The 25,767-nt window shown below is 37.8% G+C and overlaps 1 protein-coding gene across 2 annotated transcripts in view; it reads left to right on the forward strand.

Annotated features, from left to right (window-relative positions):
• Positions 1-25,767, forward strand: part of TAB2 (TGF-beta activated kinase 1 (MAP3K7) binding protein 2) — a 63,172-nt gene that overhangs the window by 34,872 nt on the left and 2,533 nt on the right. Inside the window, exons 1-6 of one of the 2 annotated variants that reach the window (XM_066315654.1) lie at positions 8,221-8,405; positions 11,549-11,838; positions 13,753-15,265; positions 21,813-21,973; positions 22,587-22,680; positions 23,993-24,073. In XM_066315654.1, coding sequence (XP_066171751.1) covers positions 13,873-15,265; positions 21,813-21,973; positions 22,587-22,680; positions 23,993-24,073 — 1,729 coding nt within the window. In that variant the 5' untranslated portion in view covers positions 8,221-8,405; positions 11,549-11,838; positions 13,753-13,872. Of the gene's footprint in view, positions 1-8,215; positions 8,406-11,548; positions 11,839-13,752; positions 15,266-21,812; positions 21,974-22,586; positions 22,681-23,992; positions 24,074-25,767 lie in introns of those variants that run through there. The other variant, XM_066315653.1, reaches the window with a different exon arrangement.

The raw sequence follows: 25,767 nt of genomic DNA on the forward strand, positions 1-25,767 counted from the left end.
TAGGGAGAATTGAAAATGCCTTCTCAGCTGTCTTAGAAGTGTCTTGCTTTCCTCCCCTGTAGTTCATCTCCAGCAAAAATGAATGAAACCCTTTTTAAAATTTTCAAAGCTTTCAGATCTCAATTTCTGTTGTTAACATACTGTGGAAAGAATGCAGGTCAGATCACAAACTGCCAGCTCCTAACAGTAGCTTGAGGCAAGCTCAACTGTTGTGATAGATTTTTCTCTAATGAAACCATATTCCTGAGAATTTTTTTTACAGTGACCTGAGAAACCTCATTTTTAATGTGCTTATGTATGAGGTTTGCCAACATATTGCTGAGCACTGAAAAGGACAGCTATGCTTTGATAGAATTGACAGAATAGAATTTACCTGCAGTAAAGGAAGGTGGCTTTTTAATTAGTTCTCTTAAGGGAAAGGGAAAAAAATCCAACCCAAATTTAGGTAAAATCCATTAATCGAATCCCTTAATGTGTGTGTTAGCATTACTGAACTAGCAAAAATTAAAAATTCACAGTCAAACAAAACAACCCCCCCCCTTTTCTTTTAATTTGCTCAACATGAAAAAAGTACAACCCCAGCTAATTTCTTTTGAAAAAGAAACTGTAACTGCTCATATTTTCCAAGGACATACCTGACAGATTAAACCTCTCTAAATGTTTCATGTGTGCACACTTTTGCTGTGGGAACCATTAAAGTACATTGTTATTCCAGCCAGGAGTTTAAAAGACATTATGAAATGTGTTAAATAATTTTTTTCTGGAAATTACTTTTTGTAATGAATTTGGAGGAAGAAAAAGTACCAAGTTGTGCTTCCAGGCAGGAATTGCTTCCGGGTAGGGATTAAATCCAGGTATCGTCACTTAAAACAAATTTTCCATAGGAGTACATTTTTTCTTTTAACTGTTCCAGAGTTTGCCATTTTCCTCTGACCTTGCTAATCATTAATTATTTGATAGAAGTCTTTCAGTTTGATCCAATTCAGTAATGTGCTTGGGGAAAACTCTTAGTGATGCTTATTTGCAATTCTTGATTTTTTTTCAATTTTATGGTTGTGCAGTGAAATCAGATTTATATCTTTCATGTTCTTATTTGGATTCAGAACAGTGCAGAGCAGAAATGTGGCAAACAGTCACAAAGAAGTATCACTATAGTAGGTTGAGGATGAGATGGGAAACTGACTTACTGTGATGGGCTAAATTTATTAATTCTTTATTTATTAAAGAGATGGGTGGTAACGAGTGGAGTATAACATCTGGATTTGATAATACTATTCTTTAAGCAGAGATACTGGTGAAGAACTGTTGAAATGGTTCAAATTAGCCATGGAAAAGCTGAGTAATATATTAGAACAATTAAATTCTACCAGGAATATTTAATATACCTGTTTCCATCATCCAGTTCTCACACTTCGGTTTTTAAATATGCATTTAAAGCATTAGTGATGTTAGTGTAAGCTTTAAGATTTTGTCCTTTCACTTCTTAATCTCTTTTGGAGAAAGAATATAGGACACTGGGGTTGAATGTTCTTGTTTCTATATATTTTGCCTTACAAAATTATTCTAAATTTTAGTTTTAAGAAAACAAGTGTGTGTTTAGGCTGCCTGATGTTTGGCTCTGTGTAGGCTTTCAGAAATTCAGAAAAAGTCTAGTAGGGCTAGATGGGAGAAAAGTATTTCATTGTTTCTTGCTGTTTAATTTCTGAATTTTTTTGTTTGTTTGGGGGGGTTGTTTGTTTGTTTTTTGGTTTTGTAGTTTCTCAGAGAACCATACAATTTTGGGTTTGTTTTTCTTGGGTTTTTCTTTTTTCCTGCCTGCAAGGTGTTAGTGACTTAGGTGAAAGTGTGCTGTCCTGCATGTAGCTAGGAACCAATTTCTTTAAGGAAGGTTGGCCTTACATGTCGTGGTATCTCTTTCATTTCTCCCCCCCTCCATTTGCTGGGCACCCATACAGTGAAAGTTTCTAGTCTCATGTTTAACAAGAATTTGCAGTTATAGGTGAGGAAATTGGCATGTAAGAGGTTGGAGAGGGAGGTCGCAAGAGAGCAATATGGCATTTATTCATTTTTTGATTTTCTGATGTTCTTCTTTTTTTTTTTTTTTTCCCCCAAGCAATAGTGATAGAAAAACATATTTCTGATTGTAAGGGGACTGTTCAACAAGCTTGCAGTGCTTGTTACTGTCAGAGGAATGGAGATCCTGCTTAGAAGAGGTCTTCTGTGGATAGAGATTCGTATTTTTATAATGTGATTGCCAGTCTTATGGACTGGAAAGGAAATTATATTTTTTAAAGAAAGCTGAAAGAAATGCTAGCAGTGTTAATATCAGTTATAGTTCGTCATTCAAGCAATTCAGTGTAAATAAACCTTCAATGAAAAGTGATCTAAGGTTAGCCTTTAGTTGAATTATTGGAGTGAAACGTCAGAATTGAGGTCTGGCTGAAAAAAGGGCCCTTAGGAGTTTCTTAATATTTATTGGCTTGGTGCCTGGATAGGCGTTTGAATAAGACAACAGGAAAAAACATAGCTAAATATATGGGGGAAGCTAGAAGGTGTTGATCATGAAAGCATGGAGTGAGGAGGGGTGAAGATAATGTTACTTTTTTGGAATTACCCAATTCACAATTACACAGTCTGTGTATCTTAGCCCTGATGAAGAAGCCTGAGATAAGTATAGAGGGAATGGGTGGTTTCTTTGGGGGGTTTTTGTTGGGTTTATGTTTTTTTCAGTCATCTTTATAATTGCTTGTGTGTTTCTGCTGTTGGTTTATCAACCTTCTACCAGGCTTACATTGCAACTTGCTGTGTCTGATTTCCTGTCATTACAGCAGTCTTTTTATGCACAGTGTCTGTATCCTGCACCATTTATGCTACAAGAAAATGTTCTCTTGTTTCTGCATTCACTCTCTTAAGAAATATTTACAGACAGATTTCTGAAATAAGCTTTTAGGTAGATTACTTTTACAGCATTTCAGCCAGGTGACTAAAACACAGATCTGATATGATCAGATTAAAACCACAGAAAAGTGTGAGCAATTTACTTATTAGATGTGGCTGAACTAACAAGGGTTAGTAACTAACTAAAGGCTGCATGGATTTGAGTTTGGAGGAGGTGAAGGGTGTGCTGCTGGTTTCTGTGGCAGTATGTTCTGCATGTTTCCAATAGCTGTTTTCTTGAATGCACAAAGGTTGTTTCCCAAATGGTAGCTGACCATAAATGGGACTTCAGTCATAATGAGTGCATCATAACTTCAACTGGAATTAGTAAATACAGCAGTTATGTTAAAATCTGCACAATTACCTTTGATATTTATTGTGGCATGAACTCTGTGTGAAGTTGAAGTAGGAAAAAATTAGTAATGAACAAGAAGTGCAGATAACATTCTAGTCTGTCAAGCTTTGTTTAGATTTTGTCAGGTTTAATTATTTCATAAAATCCATTTTGGCAGAATCTACTCTGAAGAACACTTGCTTTATAAGTGTTTTGTGGAAAGTCAATATGATACTGAGTTGAGGTTTGTATTGAAGAATTGTCTGTGATATGTTAAACATGTGCTCTGTCAGAAGAAAGGAGACTTGAAAAATTATGTATTTAGCTAGAGCCTATCCAGCACTATAACAGCCTGGTATTTGGCATCTGAATTATGTTTCACATTAAGTTGTCTCTGAATATTCTCATAAACAAGAGAGGCAGTTTATTTTGTGTCTCATACTTATAGTTCTGAGTAGTCTTTGGGAGATGACACATTGTTTACTTTGGTTTCAATAGTTTTCACAGAATAAAGCTTCAACAGGAGCTCCATCATGATACAATTGCCAGGCCTTTTAAGTTGTCTGGGGAGCCTGCCAATACTCTTTGAAAAAGAACACAGCTAATTAATTCTTCCGGTTACTTAGTATTTCTGGCATAAATGAGCACTGGGATCTCTGTCTCTCTTCAACATTATAAAGTCACAATGAAGGGGAGTTTTTTGTTTGTTTATTTTTAACAGCTAAAAGCAGTATGTAAAACTATAAGTAATGGACGCTACTACGAAGTTTATATTGTACTGCACTCCAGTATTAGAAGTTTTCCTTTGTAATTAAACTCTGATATTAATGATTTTAGGAAGAATTATTTCTTTGAGTCAGCAGTGTTGAATTTTCTTTCTTCTAGTAATTAATTTCTTGAATAGGTTTTTCAGATTAATTCTGTAATGCTGTGGTTGCTTTTATTTTTATGCCAGAACCTCTGAATGAAGCCAGAATGTTGCTGCCAGCAGTTTCCTTTGCCTCCTGTTGGTACCCTTTTCTTCTACAGTCTTATTACTGGCAGTCTTGACTATTCACTCTTGCATTCGTGTTTTGGTTGGTTTTTTGGGTTTTTTTGGTTTTGGTTTTTTTTTTTGTTGTTGTTGTTTTTATATATATATATATATATATATATATATGCATACTTGCATATGTAACTTTCTAATAATATTCTAAGAATATTTCTAACAATATTCTGGATGATCGTGAGTTCCATAACTGACAGCAGTGTTGTGTGTCTGGTTCTTAGGCTTGCTTCTGTCAAAGTAATTTTCAGTTCCTTTGAGTTTGCCTCTGGAGATGGATCCTGAGTCCTTTTTGTAGTTTCTTACAACATGAAGGACTGGGAAAAAACCTTTTCATCTGTCTTTACTAGAGAGGCCTCAAAAAGCTTCTTCAGTCATGTCAGTTCAGTCTTCCTTAAGGGTAATTTGAGTTTATTAATAATCTTTTAATATATTTGAGGTTTTTAGTGGTTGGAATGAGTCTTTCGTATTCATATGATACATTTTTCATGTGTTCAATTGTCAGTGAGGCCATATTAGGCACCTATTGTAATTGAAACTAAGAAAAAAATTACCTTTTTCTTTTTATGTTGGAGTATGTTTCTCTGAATTAAGATAGCGGGGGCAGAGCCTCTGTGGTTTACTTCCTCCCATATTACAGTAAATACAATATTTTGCTATGTTGACATATTTGATGCACATGTGCAAAAATTTATCAGCAAATTTAGTAAAGGGATACTGCCCACAGGCATCTGCTTGGTGCTAAGCCACCAAAACTTAAAAGTACAATAGAAGAAATAATAATAAGCAATTTCCCAAGTTTTGCATGCTACCATCAAATAATTGAACTTTGCAAACATTGAATGATGACCCATAACTCATTTTACGCCTCATGAAGATGCAGACAAGTTTTTCTGTAGCACTTCTGAATTTTAAGGTAATTGTTATAATACTTTGCTTCTTTGGAGTAATAAATGGCAATTGTGGTCATTGTGTGTTTTGAGACATAAGGCTTCAGGCACTGAAAAATTAGAATACAAAATACTTTCTTGAAATGAAGCACTGGGGTGACAATGTGGATCACTTGTTTGAAGTATTTATTTTTTAATTTATTCCCTGTGGATTTTTGAAAAGGCTACATGCATTAATCTCTTCCCGTTGAGTTTTTGCTGTAGCTGTGAAGGTGCTTTTTTGCTGATACAATTTAACCAAAGAGTAAATACAAAATTTTAGTACTATACAAGGAACTTGAGCTGGAGATAGTAGAATTTGCTCTTCTGAAATAATAGCACATATTGCAAAGGGATTTGCTTTAATGTAGGTTGGAGAAATTGAAAAAAAATTAAGCAGTCTTAGGAGGATTGAGGGGGGTTAACTATTTAGGAGGAAGTTTTATGCACTGCTCAGTAGAAGAGGGGTGGGAAAATGGCATTTTCCCTATTTTCAATGCTGAACTAGGGTAAACCAGTTTTCTTCATCACACAGCACCTACAGGATGGCCAGGGTCTCAGGCCCAGCCAGCCTGGGTTTAGGAGGGGTAGGTCTCCTTTCATCACCAAGTGACCTGCCTGGTGGATGCAGGAAGGGCTGTGGATGTTGTCTCTTTGGACTTCAGCAAGGCCTTTGACACTGTCTCCCACAGCACACTCCTGGAAAAGCTGGCAGCCCAGGGCTTGGTAGGAGCACTCTTTGCTGGGTTAGGCACTGGCTGGATGGCTGGGCCCAGGGAGTGGTGGTGAAGGGTGCTGCATCCAGCTGGGGACAGTCACCAGGGGTCTGTGCTGGGGCCAGCTCTGTTCAGTATTTTCATTGACAACATGGATGAGGCTATTGAGTCTTTCATGAGTGAATTTGCAGACGACACTAAACTGGGAGTGTGTGTCGATCTGGAAGATGGGATGACTCTGCAGAGAGACCTGGAATGGTTGGATGGATGGGCAGAGTCCAATAGGATGAAGTTTAGTAAGTCCAAGTGCCAAGTCATACATTTTGGCCACAATAACCCCCTGCAGCGTTATAGGCTGGGGATGGTGTGGCTGGACAGTGCCCAGGAGGAAAGGGACCTGGGGGTTCTGGTGACAGCAGCTGAACATGAGCCAGCAGTGGGCCCTGGTGGCCTAGAGGGCCAGCATCAGGAATGGTGTGGCCAGCAGGAGCAGGGAGGTCATTCCTTCCCTGTACTCAGCACTGGTGAGGCCACACCTGGAGTGCTGTGTCCAGTTCTGGGCCCTCAGTTTAGGAAGGACACTGAGATGCTTGAATGTGTCCAGAGGAGGCAATAAGGCTGGTGAGGGGCTTGGAACACAAACCCTGTGAGGAATGACTGAGGGAGCTGGGGGTGTTTAGCCGGGAGAAAAGGAGACTCAGAGGTGACATTATCACTCTCTACAACTCCCTGAAAGGTGGCTGTAGCCAGCTGGGGGTTGGTCTCTTTCTCCAGGCAGCAAGTGACAGAATGAGGGGACACAGTCTTAAGCTGCACCAAGGGAAATATAGGTTGGATATTAGGAAAAAGTGTTTTACAGAAAGAGTGATAAAGTACTGGAGTGGTCTGCCTGGGGAGGTGGTGGAATCACCATCCCTGGATGTGTTTAAAGACTGGATGTGGCACTCGGTGCCATGGTTTAGTTGAGGTGTTGGAGCTGGGTTGGACTCGATGATCTTGAAGGTCTCTTCCAACCTAGTCATTCTGTTACTGATTCTTGTTAAGAGAATCTTCTGTTCTTGTGGACTTGCTGTGATCTTGTTGGATTTGAAGTTTAATTAGAGAAGTATTGCAGTACAGTTTTTGATAAATAATGGAGTTGTTTAGTTGTGTAATTTGAACAGTGGTTTTTTTCTGATAATTTCTTTAAAGAAGGTGCAAGATCAGTAGTGTCTTGTCACTGCTCAGATTAGTCTAGTACTGTAAACCGTTGAAGAAACAACATGGGTGTACTTCTGGTGAGACATGGACTGAGCGACTTTTTTAATTGCTCTACTGTTGTCACAGAGAAAGTGAATAAAATTCATGGAGATGCTTGAATAAGATTTGCTAATTTAAGAGGTAAATGTACATTGGAGTTAACTATGTCAGGGTTTTTATGAACTGTATGGCCACATTTATAATATTAGTTTATATGAAGAAGATAACATTCCATTGTTTAACACATGATGCATTCCTTTAAGATTTATTGATAGAAATTCATGGTAAAACCCTGTCGATATCAAATGGTCTGGACAGATAATTTGTATGAATGTGTTGATTGGGTGATTGTGAAATAGTCTTATGCATCGCTCTTCATAATTTCCTTCAAAGCAGAAACAGAATTAGTTGAAGAAGCCTAAGCTGTTGCAGTGGTACTTCCTTCTAATAACAATTTCAGAGTATTCTGAAGTATGTTGGGTGAAAACCAAGTAGACAATTGCTAGTAAATTTTGAGATTGCTAGTAAATAGAGATATTGAACTTCTATTATCCACAATATCCTGACAGTAAACAAAAACAATGATAGCAAAGGTAAAAATGCAAGTACATTCAAAAGCTGAGTAAACACTATTTTCCAATATTTGATGTGGACTACTTTGTGTTCCGTTGTGTTTAAAATAACTAAAAATGCTGTTCTTAAACCTAATAATTTTAATGCTTTGATAAATTAAGTCTTTGTTATTCTTAATGTATTTTATAATATCGGTATAAAACCAAAGATAGAAGGAAACTGACCCCCAGATGTGTCTATAAATGGGCAATTTTCAAGGTTATGCATGCATGAAGGACAATTACTTAGCCAGAGATGTTGCACTGGAAAACATCAACATAAAGGACAGGCTGCATAATTGAAAAGGGATTTTGTATGTGTGTTTCAGTTTTTTCTCGGATGTTCTTTTGTAGCATCAGAAGTGCCTGTTTTTGGTGTCTCAAGGCTTTCCTTTCTTTTCCAGAAAATGCTGGGACAGAAGAGATGAATACTTCCTTTACTAAGGCCTAAAACTGCCTGTTGAAAACCAATCCTGACCAGGCAATATACGAATGGCCCAAGGAAGCCAGCAAATTGATATTCAGGTTTTACATGACCTGCGACAGAAGTTTCCTGAGGTACCTGAAGGTGTTGTATCCAGATGCATGTTACAGGTCAGTGCTCTGTTCATGGCTGTACAAGTTAGCAGCGTTGCTAATCTAAGCTCTCTGTATGGGTGTCCCCTTTGAAAGCAGATGTTTTTATTTTTGTTTTTCTCTATAAATACGCCGCCAACTTCTTTAAATTGCACAGCAAGCAAAGTGTTTAATTGGCCTCTCTTCTTCCATGCCAAATCAGGGGTGGTCCAAAGTAAATCAGCCTGTAAATCAATAATCAGTGTGTGCATGGAGACTACTGTCTCACCAATCAGTATGCTCATGCCTTTTGGCCATCTCAAGAGCCAAAACTAGCTGTGGCAAAAGGGATGCAAGTCAACTTGAGTCCAGCAGGGACAATTTAAGGCAATACTATGAAATGCGGCATTATAAATTTTTTTTTTAAATTTTTATTTGAGCGTTGGAGCAGATCCAGAAGCAACTTTTTACCTGGTCTCCATCAGACTTAAAGGTGGGCCCCTGCCTGCATGCAGGTTGGCCCCAATGCTTTCCATTCCCAGCTGCCTTGGCCTGCAGAGCCAGCCCTGGTGGCCTTAGGTGCCCTCTGCCCCAGGGAGCTTGGAGTGTGATGTGGGCACAGCTGGGTGCTCGGGTCAGCTCTCTCAGGCAGGACAAGCTGCTTGCAGCCTCACTTCCACTGTGTTAGACCTGACTGGGGGTGAGGTACTGGTGTGCATCTGCCCAGGGCTTTGACTGCCAGATAGCCTTCATTTCTTGCTGTACGTTTGGAATCTTATGTAGTTAATTAATGGATTTCTGTTGGGCTTGATAGTTACAAAGCATTTTTGACCAGTGCTTTACTTAGTGCTAAAGCTGCATATTCTCAACTTCTACATGCAGCTGTCTGTTTTTAATGCTGCCACTATCAGAATGCATACCATATTTTGTATCAGCTTCTTGCTCTGTAACATCATGTTTGCTACTTCAGAAGATAAATTCATGTCTCTCCATAACAAATAAATAACAGCTAAATGCCTAGAGTTAACAAATGCTGGTAGACTTATTTAGCTGTGTTGCTTAAACATGTGTGCTTTGCATGTTCCATCGATTCAAAGCAGCCATACTGATGGATTTTCTTTTTCATTCTAAGATACTCAGCTTTTGATTTACTCTGGTTAATAAGAGAATTATCCAAATAGTCATGCTGATCATCAGTATACACTGATAAAAAAAAAAATATGGGTTCTGGCTTCCCAGAAGCTATCTCTGGACTATGGCTAGGACATCTATGGTTATGATTCAACATTCTTTATATCATTATTGTTTGTCTTACTGTTTATATATATTTTTATATATGAAATACAGATTTTCTATACTTACGTATGTATATGTACTTAAACACACATACATCCAAATGAACTGTTTGTACTGTTGTTAAGTGTCTGTGATAATTTAACATTCATATTACCAAGACTTCATCATGACTCTCCAGTCTTTCTAGAGTGAGAACATACAAAAAGTGCATTTCATCAACAGAATTGATTTTGATTTGCAAGAAGGCAAATTTCTGCTCAAGGCTCATGAGGTTTCAAGCTTTCTCTAGTCCCTTCTTATTATTTAGCTGAAAAGGAAACTGAACCAGAATATAAATTGCCTGTACTTGTTCTCAGGATTGTACACTGCTATTTTTATGTTAGTGCTCTGTAGGACTTTATAATACAGGTGCAGTTTTGTTCTTCAAACATGAGAACTGCTTGTTCAGCAAGGTCTGTGGACTTGATGGAGTGAATGCATCAGTAAACATCTTTTGAATGTAATCCTTGAAAAATTTAAAAACTAATGCTTGTCTTTACGAGACTCAGAGGTCTTCATAACACTGAATACAGTGGATTTCTTTCAATAAGAAGAGCCTTATAACTGTGAAGAAAAGATACTGTACATCCCATATTATGACAGATTTATGGGGAAGGATTTAGATTTTGAGGAAGTGTTTTAAGTCTGTTTTCATAAGAGGATCTTTCAAAAACAGTCCAGAGTAATTAATGTTCCATGTGTGCAGTATTGTTAAACTCATTTGTCACACTGGAAAGCTACCTTTTTTTGTGAACTGAGAGCTAAGGCTCACCAAGAAAATCCTGTCACATTCTTTGAAATTTCATGAGCTCTGGTTTCTCTGGCAACTTCTAGCTTTGCTGCTCTCTTTGGCACATGGTTTTGTTTGTTTGTGTTTTGGTTTGTTTGAGGTTGTTGTTAAAAGAGCTGCTTAACATGATTTCTTCAAACCAACAAATTTTGTACTTGGACTGATGGGAAAGATTGAAAAGCAGGATTCAGAGTACTTGTGCACGTCTGCAATGCTGCTGGAACAGTGTCTGAATCCTGGGTTCTGCCACCTTGTAATTGAACATGGTGGAAGGGATTTCCAATAGAGGCAGTAAGTGGAGTTTAGGTCAAAGAGAAGTACCTGAGGACATTTGGTGTAAAAAAAGCCTTGGCCCCACAGTACCTTACATGCAGGGTGAGGTCAGGGTGCAGCAGGTCATATGTCAGGGTGAACTTACTTTTAAGCTAGGAATTTCAGATACCCCAGGTGAGAATCTGAGAGAATATAATTAATATGTAGTTTATAGTATTGATGAGGCTTTTATAACAAGGAAAGTTTCTTTGGATTACTGTGAATAGCAAAAATGTACAGATACTTCAGTCATCCTCCATGAATTCATTGTAGCCAAACATTTACAGCTCTTTCTAAAGGAAGGTTTATCGCATTATTTACTTACAATTAAAAAAAAATTAAGGATAAAGAGACTACGCAAATGTCTCGAGGTAAATACCCCACTGTTGAAATACCTAAACAATATATAGCATACTAAAACCAGAGGATCATCAAAGAGCTTAGAGGAGGAAATTTAAAACTACTTAATCTAGGGTGTAAAAAGTCTTGGGCTGGTAGCACTGAATATTCCTAAGAAGTTTTGTATCCTTGTGTTCTTCCTAACAAGCCTCCTGCATTCAGCTATCCCATTCCCCTCATTTAAAGGAGTCACAGCAGTGCCCAGAGTCTGTGGATGTTGCTCCCTGTTGTCCTATTTTTTGTGTCTGGAGCATTCTATACCTGCTCCTCAAGTCTACATCCTCTCCTTGCTTCCTCATTTCCCTCCAACATTCTTATTCTTTCTTTTTTTTTCTTTCTCTTTCAGGGTGCCAACATTTTAAACTCAATTGGGACATGGGCAGAGATAAGATGAGGGGTATTGTTTTGCTGGAATATGCTCAGTCTGCCATCAACCGGTTCTCTGATCTGTAAAGAGCTAGAAGCGGTTGAAACTCTGCCTCTGCCAGCCAGAAGATGCCAGGGGTTCCATGTGCCCCCGTTTCCCTTTTCAGTTCTCCAATTTTCTCATTGACGTCACTGAAATTTGGGAATTGATTGGATGCGGTCTTAAAAAAGAAATAAAAAATTGTCCAAAGAAATGCATTCAAGCTGAATGTAAGGGCCTTGCAAGCTTGGCCTGTTCCTTTTTGGTTTGGTATTTTTGGCCTTTCTGTTAATAATTTTAATTCACTTCTTGCAAAATCTGCCTTTGAGATCTCTCTGGCTTGTTTTTCTGTGGCATCCTATCTTTTTCCCTTTTCTGGCTCCCTTTTCTCCTTCGCAACAAATACCAGGCTATTGTTCTTAGCTTCTCTTACCCACTGTTCTGTCCGCGTGTTTCCTTTCTTCACTACTAACTTCCTTTGAGTACTTCGTCTTCTGGTCCTATTCCAAACTAGAGCCAGTATGCATATCATCAATTTGATCCATTTTCATATCTCTGAATACTTTGTTGCAGCAATCTTTATATAGAGCTGGCTTGTTAGACACCCTTTCAGGAATCCTATAATTTTTTAAAGTTTTATGGTTGGGGTTTTTTGGTTTGTGGTTTTTTTTTTTTTTTTTTTTTATTTGCTTTAATTTGGAAGAATTCAGAACTGCATCTGGTCTGAATGAACACATAGTTTTGGGTTTGTGGGTGAAGTTTAGCGTTGTCATCCCTCTCCCACTTCTGGGTTTTTCTTTTTTTTTTCTTTTTTTCTTTTTTTTTTTTTTTTTTTTTTTTTTCTTTTTTTTTTGGTTATTCTGTAAGGTAGAGGCAGTCTTGCTATGTCTGCACAACACTGTCACCTTCATCCTGGTTGAAGAATGAGAAGTGTCTGCTAGTTTAACAAAAATGACATAATAGAAAGCATGTAGCATGGATCAGTTTATCTGGTTGTGTTACTCTTTAACTAACTGATAATATTGCTACTTGGCACATGCAATTTTTTTCCTTGATCACAAGCATTTTTTTTCTAGTAACTGTTTTTATGTGCTGGATGGATTTTCCACCTATTTAGTGTTAATAACATGGGCCTGAACAGGTGCTCTTCTGGCTGAAAGTATTAACCTTTATTCTTGGGGCGTGGGAGGTTCTGTGTGAAGAGTGACAAAGATGGAGCACACTATGAGGAGATTAGGTCACTGATGCATGTTCACTCTTTCTAAAAATCCTTATGTATGAAAATAAATTGGGAAGATTAGAGTACAATATTATTGAACATGTGGAAAAGGAGAAGAGAGATTAGCAATTTGCTTCTGAAATGTTCTTAAAACAAGAATTAGCTAGGTTGTGGTTTCTGTTCTAAGTCATCGTATTACAGGTTTTAAAAGGTACAAATATAAGTATTTAAAAGCCTTGCAAGCAGTGGTTAAAAAAAATACAAATGTCCTCTGGGTTTTTAATAAATAGTTTTATCTTACAAAAGAGTAATTCTGCTGTATTTGTATAAACTGCATTTTTACATTTCTTAAGTTGTGTACAGTTCCTTGGGTCAGGTCAGGCTGTTTCTTCTCTTCATAAGATTCACTTTCTGTTTTCAGCAGGAGGTCAGGTGTAACTGGTATTGAAGTGTTTGGGAAAACATTTAAAATCAATGCATTTTTATTTCTGTTTCTAAGTTATTAATCAATACTATGCAGATGCTGTGAATCCATTGCTACTATCATTTTCCGCCCCAAAGCCAGAGATTTGGTCTCTGCTGAATATGGTGCTGAAACTGAGAAGGAATAGGGAAAGCATTCATCCAAGGTGTATGGTGTATCATACTGCATAAAGGTAGCTTACCATGGTGCAGGACCTCCCTGTCAATGCTTCAGAGGCAATGCAGACCTCTGTCCTTGGTGCCACTGGCTGAGTCACTGATCCCAGAGCAGTGAGCTTCACATGCAAGTCCTTTGTGTGTGTAGAGCAGCTATGCTAGCCAGCCACCTAAAGCTTTCTATCTGATGCTATATTGTTAATTTTTCAGTTATGATTGGATGTATTCATACATAATTGTGGCAGTATTTTATCAGTAATGTCCAACTTTCATCTGTCTTTTTTAGAATAACAATAATTTGGATGCCTGTTGTGCAGTTCTCTCTCAGGAGAGCACCAAGTATCTCTACGGTGAAGGAGACCTGAGTTTTTCGGATGATTCTGGGATTCCTGGACTACGAAATCACATGACATCTCTTAATTTGGATTTGCAGTCACAGAACGTCTACCACCATGGAAGAGAAGGAAGTAGAATGAATGGAAGTAGGACTCTAGCTCACAGTGTTAGCGATGGACACCTTCAAACTAGTCAGTCCAACAATGAACTGTTTCAGCAGGAACCACAGACAGCACCTGTGCAGGTTCCACAAGGATTTAATGTCTTTGGGATGGCTAATACAGTTAGTGCTTCTAATCCAGGGCAGCATCTTGGATTTCACCTAGGCAGCAAAGGAGTATCTAACTTGTCTCAACAAACACCTAGATTCAACCCCATTATGGTAACTTTAGCCCCAAACATTCAGCCTGGTCGCAATACCCCAACGTCTTTGCACATACATGGTGTACCTCCTCCTGTACTTAACAGTCCCCAGGGAAACTCTATCTATATTAGGCCTTACATCACAGCTCCTAGTGGTACCGCTCGACAGACACAGCAGCAGCCAGGCTGGGCATCTCAGTTTAATCCCATGCACCCTCAGCAAGTCTACCAGCCTTCGCAGCCGAGTCCCTGGACTACTATTCCTACATCCAGTACTACGCCACATACCTCATCGCAACACTCAACACAGCCAAACCAGCAAGGCCACCAGACTTCTCATGTGTACATGCCTATCAGTTCTCCTACTACTCCACAAGCACCTATGATTCATTCATCTGGTAGCTCACAATCTTCTGTTCATAGCCAATACAACATTCAGAATATATCCACAGGACCTCGCAAAAATCAAATTGAAATCAAACTTGAACCGCCACAAAGAAACAGTTCTTCCAAGTTGCGTTCAACTGGCCCTCGCACCTCCACTGTTCCCTCTTCCCTCAACAGCCAGACATTAAGTAGAAGTCAACCCACTGTTTACATATCGGCCAGTCCTCCAAATACTGATGAAGTGATCACACGTGGTCAGCCCAAGGTCTACATTTCAGCAAATGCCACGACAGGAGATGATCAACTTGTGCGGAACCAGCCCACGCTTTTCATATCGACAAATCCTGGAGTATCTACTACTGCTAGGAATATGTCTGGTCAAGTAAGCATGGGTCCTGCATTTATTCATCACCATCCACCCAAGAGTCGAGCAGTGGGCAACAGCACCACTGCAACCTCTCCTCGAGTGGTTGTTACTCAGCCTAACACAAAATATACTTTTAAAATTACAGTTTCTCCAAATAAGCCCCCTGCAGTTTCCCCAGGGGTAGTGTCCCCAACTTTTGAACCTACAAACCTTCTAAACCTTCCTGATCACTATGTTGAACCAGAGGGTATCCAGCATCTCACTGACCCTGTTTTAGCACATGTGGATAGGATCAGTGATGCACGGAAATTGAGTATGGGATCTGATGATGCTGCCTACACACAAGGTAATATTCTTAATATAAATTGTAGAGATTTTGATCAAGTTGTCAATTCAGTGTGTAGATTGCAGAACAGGAAACAGTTAGTAACCTTTGTGATGTTAATACAGTATCATTAATTTTAGCATTTGTGAGTGTTTCCTAAATAAATAAAAGTGTTTTATAAGCAAATCATAGATTTCTGTTTATGGTAAAGACATGTAACCGAATACTTGGAGATATTCTTCTCTTTGTCTTTAGTAGATATGTTATCTGTTCAGTTGAGTCGTACCATCTTCATTTTTATGTTCTGAAAGAATCATCCACATCTGTCACATCTGTTTGACTTGTCCTAGTGATTTAAAGCAACAGTTCCATTGTCAGATTTTTGAATCAGTTGAGGTACTGTTTACATTGGATAATGTTCCTTCCCCCCCAGCCTTTTTGGTGAGTGTTATGTAAGAACAAGAAAAGCAGACTTCAAAAGCAGTTAATGGGATGAAGTGTTGGCCTGGTCTCCATGTTTCCTACTGTGTGCCTGACAATAAAATGCTTAAAGTCTTGATACTTACTTCTGTTACATTTTAAAATACGAGAAGCAGCACCAAACCGAAGGAATCTCTTTTAAGGGATCAGTGGTAATGGAGGGGTAAAATCTAGAGTACGTGATACAGTGAGATAACCCGTTAATCTTTTTCTTCTGCTTTCATGAGTTTGCATGCTTTTATTACCAACTTGATGGTTTATTAACCCTCCTGTAAGCTTTTTACATAAAAATATTGAATAAGTCTTTAGGATATCTAAACAGTATTCACGATAGGTTGTTAAAGTAATTTGGTTTTGACCTCACTGGTCCTGTCTGGACTTAGCAAACAATTCAGAATTTAAAAAACTGGCTTGTTCCATGACCAGTGTAAACATTCTTCAGGTGACTTTAGCCATTTTGTTTTGTGTTAGTACAGTGATCAGGACACTGGAAGCCAGATCTGCATCTGGAATACTGTGATTCTAAAAAATGTGATTCTAGTTTGTGCACGACTTCTGGATATAATTAACTTTGGTGATGAGTAGTCAATCCTCACTCAAAAGTTTCTAAAGGTTATGTGTCAAAACCAAAAAGCTAATAATCCTTATATTCTCTTATGTTCAGTGCATAAAGAACTTCAAAAAATTCTGTAGGTAAACAAAAAAGTTACCCCTCAGATCGTATTTCCATTTCTTAGCTGTCTTGGTCTTAGTCCTGGGAAACTTGATATACCAGAAATTAAGCAATTGAAATCTTGTCCTTAGGCTCTAAAGAGTCTTCTCAATTATGAACTTGCTTCCCAAGCAAGTTGGATAAATTTTGGGGGGTTACAAAACTGCACTTCGGGTACTTTTTAGCAAGTTGTCCCTTTCTTCTGTTTGTTTTTTTTTTTTTTTTCCTTTCTGAGGACACTGACTTCAACCAGGTCTACCTCTTTATCTCTTGTACCCTTGGTAGTGAGGGCCACTGTAACCTGCTGCACGTTCTCTACAAGCTGCAGGTATCAGCATTCAGTTTACTGAGATGAGGGAAGCAGAAGCATTGACCTCATACCTGCTGTGGAGCCCAGCTCTTCCTGAAGCGAAGCTGCGGCTTTTAGATGATGTGTAGATGTATGATGTGGCTGGTAGACCTTTAGGGACCTCAGGAAATCGCCATCTGTGTCATTCACTAGAAAGTGTGCTTATACTTCTGAAGCATGTAGAGATGTTTTGCATTTCCGGCATGTGTGCTCCATTTCTGCTGCAGTAAGTGCAGTGTTTCTTACATTTTTGTTATTAATTAATATTTGGAAAGTTGAGAAGTCTGTGATAGATTTACTTGTATGATATTGAAATCTGGAAGTCCTAACTGTTGCTTTTAAACATGTTTCTTACACTTAGCAGTGGGGGTTTTTTCTTCTTACATACAAAAAGGGATTTGAGTTACTTGATGTTTTCTGTGTTCTAAACTGCTGATTATTTAGTCAGATTGCCAGAATCCTTCCATGTGAGGTGCTTGTTTCATTTTAATTTTAGCCAGAGAAGATGAGTAGTTTCTCTGGGCATGATTAGAGAAAAATGTATTTTCATCAGCTTTTCCATTTCTGCCAGAATACTCCTTATCTTGGCAGGAAGAACTGAAACTGACTTGGGGAAAAAGAAACCTTGGGGTGGAAGATGGAGTTGCTTTGAAGTCAAATGAAGTTTCCTTTGCTCTATTGATTTATTTTACATATGGTCCAACCCAGGAGAACAGAAGATGTGTTGGACCTCTCTGTAGGTGCTGCTGCTTGCCATCAAAGAAGATTTACTTAATTACAGTGTGTGTAGGCACCTCAGTCTCCTTCCATATTTCTGTTTTCCCTCCCAAAAAGTCACAGTGGGTTGCAGAAGGCTGCCCCAGAACTCTGTCTTATTTGCTGCCAAACCTGGAGGTTATATAATGTGTAAAGGGGTGGGTACTGCTCAGATCAAATCAGTGTCATTTCCCTGGAATGCTTGGTTGTATCTCTGACACTGACTCTGTGAACCTAAGAAACTCACTGTCACTAGACTTTTCAGAACTGGTTGCTGAGGGATGTTTCTCATGTTCTAGGATACTAGTTTGAGGACTCACTTGTGGAAATACTGAGTGCCTGTGTCTGTTGTTGAAGTCAGTAAGAATTCGTGACGCTGTGGGAGGAGTGATGTTAGGTGCATGAGCAGAAGGACAGCCAAAAGAGGATGCATTTTTATGCTCCTCTGTTCAGTATTACTTCTGTCAGTGTGCAGGAGTATTCCCATTACTTAGCAGAGATTACAATTTATGATTAGTTTTATTAATATGAAGTAGTTAAATGATATGTCAATATATAATTTAGTTTAGTTTAAAGTGTCTTATGGATGAAAAATTGGAATCCTGTTAGAAATTCAAGATTCTGTACTCAGATACATTTTTGTGATGTATGCTCTGTATGCATGTTATGTGATGAGTAGTGAGGCTGAACAGTTATTTAATAGTTACGCATTCTGCATATAGCTTTTCATCTGTATGATGGGAAGGCATCCCATGAAGAAAATACATAATTGTGTAATAAAATCACAAGGTAGATATTTTCTTGCTCGGGAACTTAAGTCCTTTGACAGGACTTATGGCCTTGATAGTCTGATGTTTTCATATTATTTTCTTTAACTTGAAAGAGGATGGTGTGCAGAATTGAGCGAATCATTGGTACCAACTATAGTTAAACATGTGGATGCATGTTTGCTTAGCAATTCTTGCCACTGTGTTTTTAATGTAAATAAATTAATTGATAAACTAGATTCATAAATTAATATTTCACAGCTCTTCCTTTGGTTTCTTGGAGCTTTTTAAAACTTTAAAAATAAAGCTGCAGGAAACAAATTTCTTCAATTTTTAGCCAGTTCTTGTAGATGTTTAAGAAAAAAGACTTGAATGAGATACAGCTGTGGCCCATGCTCCAAGGGGCTCTGAATCCTTTGCATCAAGTGGCTAAGAAAAAATACCACCTTATGTTTGGCTCTGTATATCTTCAGTGATCCTCTTTTTAAAAAGTTAGGTGGGTACTGAAAAGAGAGGAAAAACAATCAGTTTGAACTATTGAAGTTGCATATCGGATGACTGAATTTTGTGCAGCTTCAGATACAGGTTTTGAGAACATGTGCACAAGCACAGGTGTGTTTCAAGACTCACATGAACCTCCTGCCACAGTGTAATTGCATTGCCAGAAATCCCCTCCATATCTGGCAAACTAAGAAATTTAAGAAATAGGTAGGTTGATAGGGTAGGGTGAAATTGTCGTATTCCTAGATTAGACTTTATCTTAGAAACACTTAAAATAACAAAAGGCGCTCTGACTTTAAAATTCACATTCACAGAGCCTTTGAGAAAGCAATTTTGCATACATTTACAAACTTGAAGGTATATATAGTGCCCGACTCATAAGGTCTCTGGTAGAGGAAGAGTGAACTTTTGTCCTCCAGACTTTTATGCTCCTCCCTGTAATTTTAGTGATATACTGCCTTTTTGTGAAAGATGTGCACTTTGGATATCAGAGGAAACAGTGGCATCTGCCAGAGCTTTGAAGTGCACTACACTCTGCTGAGTGCAAATGTGCAGAAGTATAAAAAACTAAATGTGCCAAATACCTTGTTTGCACTTAGTTAAGAAGTTGAACTGCAGTGTTTTTCTGAGCAACACTAGAGGGAGCTGAATACTTAAATTGCTGTTTTCCATTCATAAATACCTCACTGAAATACAGGGAGGGTTTTGTCCTTCTCCACCATTGTTTTCCAGCAGCTGCCAAATTGGTATTTACGCAAAAATACCAAATTATATATGAAAGTCTCCATTTAAACCAGTCTCTTTCAAGTTCCTTATCAAAGTTACTTTTAATAGTGGTATCAAGTGATTCTTCTTTAATCACAATGGTAATTTTTAATGTGTGTTTTTAAAACCTGTTGGGATTTGAAATTGTCAGATGGTAGTCACAAAGCTCTTAGGAGAATAAATTGCATAACTTTCCAGACATGACATGAAAATGAAAAGCATGTGATAGAGCTGTACGCATCCATCAATGCCTTCTCCTCCTTGTGCAATTCCGTAATGACATCTGAATGTCTAAACCTCACAAGTGGGAAAACATCCAAATTAGGGGTTTTTTTCCTTTAGAAGAATAGCTTTGAAAAGGAGAATGAGGGATGCAAAGGCAAAGTCTTGGTCATAGCTGAACTCTTTGAGTCTGTGCCATGTCATGCAACCTGATGCTCTGGTAACAATGCTCCTCACCTACTGGCTACTTACCAGCAGCCTGCATCCACAGTTTGACAGGTCTGAGGAGTTCTGAGTCTGGGCAGTGGAGCATGGCTGTGTTGCCTCAGCAGTCTTACCAAGGTAATGAAAATAGAAGGCGCTGTCTAAAAGTGAAAATTAAATGTAGAAAGAAAGAGGGCTTGTACACTCCCTGGAAGAGTAGAGGCAAAGTAGTCTTTGATTTCCTTTCTTTAGACTTGTAGCTGCATTTGCTGTTTGTAAAAGTCTTTTCAAGGGGAGAGACTGTCTGTTGAGATGACTTATGTGATAATTGCAAGTCTTCAACAAAAATCTTGAGATTTCAGTTATTAAGTTTTTATTTTACGTATGAGTGCAACTGCAGTTTTTACTGTGCTGTGACTACTGTGGCCCAGAGTAAAGGTGTCTGTTTATGAAAACTTCTCTGTTTTGAACAAAGCGTAGCAGAAGCAAGGTGTCATTTCAATATCTCATGAACATTTGTGACTCAAAAGCCTAGGCTGGATCTCAGTACAGCCTTACAGTCTGTAACACTACTGTTCAAAAATAGTTTGGCATGATTCCTCCTTTTAAAGAACCTCTGGAAGACAAAATGCAATGTGTGAGTGAATGAATGAATGAACAGGCAGGAGCTGCAGGAGAAGACAGTTCTGCTGGCCAAAAATGTGGAATGTTGCGTCTTTTTGATGTGTGTTTTTTCCTCTGCTACTATTTGGGAGACCTAGGTAACCAGATTTGAGTGCTTCTAAGTTTTTGGTACCTGAAGAAATGGTGAGGAATTAAAACATGATGTTCCAGCTAGAATTTGGCAAATTCAATCCTTTTGCAATACCTTGTTATTGCTACTTATTCATAATTTCCAGGATGATATAAAAGTATAGTCTGTGAAACTGATCACAGTTTATATGAATTACTAGTTTAATGGATGAATTAAGGGCTGTGCAGAAGTTAAAATTATTCTTTGGTTTATTTAACAAAATACATTTTTATAGAAGGTGATTATTACTTTGAGCAGTGATACCTGCTTTTGTGATGATATTTAATAGTAAGCCTGCCTTCAATGAAATAAACTCATTAGGTTGCATGAATTTGTGTCATCTGCCACTTAGATTCTTTATACCTTTAAAAAACTGTGGTTTAAATGCTAACTTCTTTGTTTCTAAGTTAGGTCTCCTTGTGCTTTTGGTTTACAAATAGTAAGTAGTGTTAGAAATTGAAAGCTGAGCTAATGATTCTGCACTGTAGTTTAGGAGTAAAATGACATACAGTCCAGCTTTTGGCAGATGTTGCAGTTTGCTAGTGGTGTGCTTGTTTCTGATTGGGTTTCATTTGATGAGTCCTACTGTGATGAACACTGGATCCAGTCCTAATTGCAATAAGTGTATATAGTGCTCCATATTGCAGTTGCCTGAAATCCTCTTCATGCTACCTATTTTACAGTGGGTAAGCTGAATACACAAAGAAATATTTGTTCCTGGCTTTGGGTAGTCAGTCTTGTAGGTTTTTACAGATTACAGTTAAATTTTGCATGGCCATTTATCACATTCTATGGCTTTCTCATATTTGCTTGTCTTTAATTAGTTTGTGCTGTTTTCAGAAATTCAGCACTTTCTGTCTTATGGCAGTTCTTTTTGTGAGGAAATTGGAAAAGCAGTCTGTAGCAGTGTTTTTTTCTTTTTGTTTTTTTTTTCCAAAATAGTACTAACTTGCATCTTAATCTGATGTTGCCATGTGAAGGATAATAAAGTAGATAAAATGGGACTTTATGTATTGCAGCTTTACTGGTACACCAGAAGGCCAGGATGGAGCGACTTCAACGAGAACTTGAGGTTCAAAAGAAAAAGTTGGATAAACTAAAATCAGAGGTCAATGAAATGGAGAATAATCTAACACGAAGGCGCCTGAAAAGATCGAATTCTGTTTCCCAAATTCCATCAGTAAGTTGAAATGTCTGTAGGGTATAAACCTAAACCACAAGTGTGATGTGTCACAATAAATTGAAGGAAGAGCTGTTCCAATATTGACAATATACTAGGGACAGGCAGTACAGTTAGAATTAAGCTGGTAAACAGTGGAGTTTAGAGCAAGGACTAATCTAACCACAACCTTGCAGATCACTAGTTGGTTTGTGAAGTATTGCTTTTAAAGGCAGTCGCAAAACATTTGACCTGGTAGTCCTTACAAGTTAATACTCATGCTGCTATCACACTGAGTACAGATTGGTCTTGGTACATATACTGAGCTCAAAGAAATTGATTAATGCACCAGTTTTCAGTGCTAGATCATCATTCATCTAGTGGACTGGACCACTGGCTGTGCCCTGACTGCAGTTTGGAGTTTTTCAGTCATCTCTGAAGTCTGACGAGTGAGAATTATTCAGTGGGTCTGGAAGCTTTTTGTAAGATTGTGTTTGGATTAAAAGAAAGGTGGACATTAGGGAAGATTTTTTTTTTTAATTTCTGAGATAACTAAATGCTGTCTACCTGTGTGTGAATGATAACTGTTCATAAACTGGGAAAACTAGTCTAACAGGCAGATTTATTTTTTCAGCTGGAAGAAATGCAACAGTTAAGAAGTTGTAACAGACAGCTGCAGATAGACATAGATTGCCTAACCAAAGAGATTGATCTTTTTCAAGCAAGAGGTACAGTATGTCTTAGTACATCAGTAACTATAAATGTTGATTTTTTTTTTCACTGTCCACATGTTTCAAAAAAGTCTGTGTAATAAACAATGAATATACACATTTTTTGCAAAATCATCACATTAGTTTGAGTTGAAACTATGGAAGTAACTGTCTTTAAAGCCTATTGTTTTTGTTGGCCGTATGATTTTTCCTAATCCCACAGTCATTCCTATTTCATACTTGGCTCAGAAGAGAGAATTTTGTGATGCCATTTATTTATTAAATGCTAAGGGGGAAAAATCTGGTTACCTGAGTAGCAAAGAAAGAGAGTAAGTTTTTTGAATGATGCAACTATACATATGTGTCCAATTCTCTCTTTTGTCTTCCACTTCTGTCTGTATTTGGCCTCTCAAGTTAGCAAATACAAAGGGTGGTTGTAACTTCCAGTGTGCTCTCTGCTTTCCTTGTCTGCAGGGACAGAGCCTTTGGTCATGGGGGTGAAATTACGAGACAGCTGAGCCTGTTCAAGAACCGCCAACAAGAAAGACTTCTCTCTTCCTGCTTCTCTCTCTTGCCACTTACTGAGCTCTGGCTCTGTATTAGTTTTTTAGACCCTTTGCAGAGCTGATTCTGTTCATGAGCCAAGCTAAAACTTGCATTGCTGGAAAAGCTTGCTACAGCTGATTTGAGGGAGAGGCACAGGAAGGGAGAACTGAGATAGTGAGAGGGAAGGAACTGATACTTTCTGCTTTCAGCAGCAGTGAGCTCTTAGATCAGTTGGGAGATGAGCCACAAAAGTTCTGCTTCAGACAGTGTGCCTGCAGTTCAGGAGAAGGTGGACTGGTGTGCTGAATGTAATGCTGCACTAAAAACTTGACCTTGAATAGAGTGAATTGTGGGTAGTTTTGGTTTGGTTTTTATTTTGCTTATTACAGTAAATTGTATTTAGAACTTCCTCTGAGTTTTAATTCTAAGCGTGTTTAATACACTGCATAGTAGGTAAGATACCTCTGAGTTTAGCTGCAATTTAGAAAAAGAAAGTTAAGGTTTACTTATGATCTTAAAGAGTGGCAGAAAAAGATACCTTTAAAGGAGTTTAGTTTCCTAGATTTTGTCTCTGACTTTATATTACAAATTTTGGGCAATACGCTTCTTAAAGTTTATTGTTGAAATCACTAATATCTCACTTAGGTCTGTGTTGACACCTTGATGTAAAAGGTGATAAGTGAATAATACTATTGTTACAGAATTACTCTCAGAAAAATTGATATACCTCCCTACTCAAGTTTATTTTTTTAAACTGCTGCACCTTTTTTTTTTTTTTTTTTAGGACCACATTTTAATCCCAGCGCTATTCATAATTTTTACGATAATATTGGATTTCTTGGTCCCGTGCCACCAAAACCCAAAGGTATTGTATTGATAAAATTTGGATTTGATACAAATACCTGGTTTGTATCTAATACCAAGTTCTAATTTATGAATCTTGTTTAAGTGTTGCTTATGAAATAGATTATTTCAAAAGCATACAAACCTTGCATTTCATTTATATTGGCAGTAAGTATGCTTCTGTTTGCCCTTGTTTCCTCTCTATTCATACATTCAGGAAAGAGAAGTATGGTAAATGGGTTATGTTAAAGATGGATAATATATTGTAAGGTAGTTTATATAATGGAAGCATCCATCTTTCTTTAAAAATGAGCATGAGGTACATTGCTTAGGGACCAGTGAAACTCATTTAGATGAATTCACCATTACCTATAGCAAAAAGTAGATTTACTTACATGTAGTAACAACTCGGGCTGGTTACTCTCACTGGAAATTGTGGCTGCTCTAGAATTTCTATTAGCAAGTTACATGAAAGCCTTTTCTGACTACTGCTAAATATAGTTCTAGGTAGTAATTGAAGAGGAAAGTAATGCAGTCCAGTAGGGCAGTCAGTATTGCTGAATATTAGCCACTCTTAAACATTCTACTTGTCATTAGTTTGCACATTAGTAACTTTTTTCCCTCTCAGGATGTCAAACAAAGGAGAATAAATTACCTTTTGTGTTTTATATAAAGCAGAGAATGAAATCAACTTGTTTGGAACAGCATCATACTATGACTTTAGGCAGACCACCTAATGAAACGTGGAGCTAATACACTGGTGTTTCTCTGCAGTCCTTCTGTCCAAGAAGTTCTCCACATGATATAGATGTGTGTATTTAATTGTACCTGCAGTGTGCAGTAACTGTTGTTACAGATTCTCATCTTAGAGATTTCAGACATTTCTGCATTGTAAAATGGTCTAGATAAACTGGACTTTTTATCCTGCAGGCCTTTTGCAACGCTCCCAAACCGATACTGTTTTTGCTGCTTTATAAAGCACTTTCTATCCTTCATTGCCTGAGCTGGTAGTGAAAATTCCAAGTTAAATCCACACGCATTCCTATTAGACACATTTTACAATTGAACCATGAAGAACTTCTAAGTTCTGTCAATTATGTAGCTCCTTCTACAATAAATAAAAACTAACCTATCCAAGAAGAAAACTTAAATTAATTTTCTTTGACTAATTGTCAACATTTCTATTGGTTTATCTTTTAGGAACTCACAAATTTAAGTGTTTTATTCAATCTATCTTGAAAATGCAAAATATACCCTGCCTGGTTTATAAAGCTCTGAAGTCCCTCTATCAATTATCCTTCTTTTCTTCTTCCTTTTTTAAAAAGTATCACTGCTGTATCTTAGTTCTTCATAAACTTTAATTTAAATTTCATATTAAGCTTCAATTTAGCTATCACATAGGCTTTGATTTGAACCAGAATTACTGCTGTTCACAAAAGAACAAAAATAATTCTTCTTTCAACTGTGATCAGTACCATTGTGCTTCTAGAGCTCTTGCTGTCATTTTACAGCAATTGCTGCTGCTGAGATGTTCTCCACATGAAATAATGGGCTAAAAGGATTTTGAAGTTGCCTAAACTGGGGAACCCTTAACTTTAGAAGTCACTCATCTCTCTTTTAATCCTTTCCATTCCTTTCCTCTCTTCTCTTTTAAAATAGTTGAAGATTGCTGTCCAACACATAATGCAAAAATATGTGTTGGTATGATTTGGAGGA

This window comes from Sylvia atricapilla, chromosome 3 (assembly GCF_009819655.1).
Source record: "Sylvia atricapilla isolate bSylAtr1 chromosome 3, bSylAtr1.pri, whole genome shotgun sequence".
Classification (NCBI taxonomy): Eukaryota; Metazoa; Chordata; class Aves; order Passeriformes; family Sylviidae; genus Sylvia; species Sylvia atricapilla.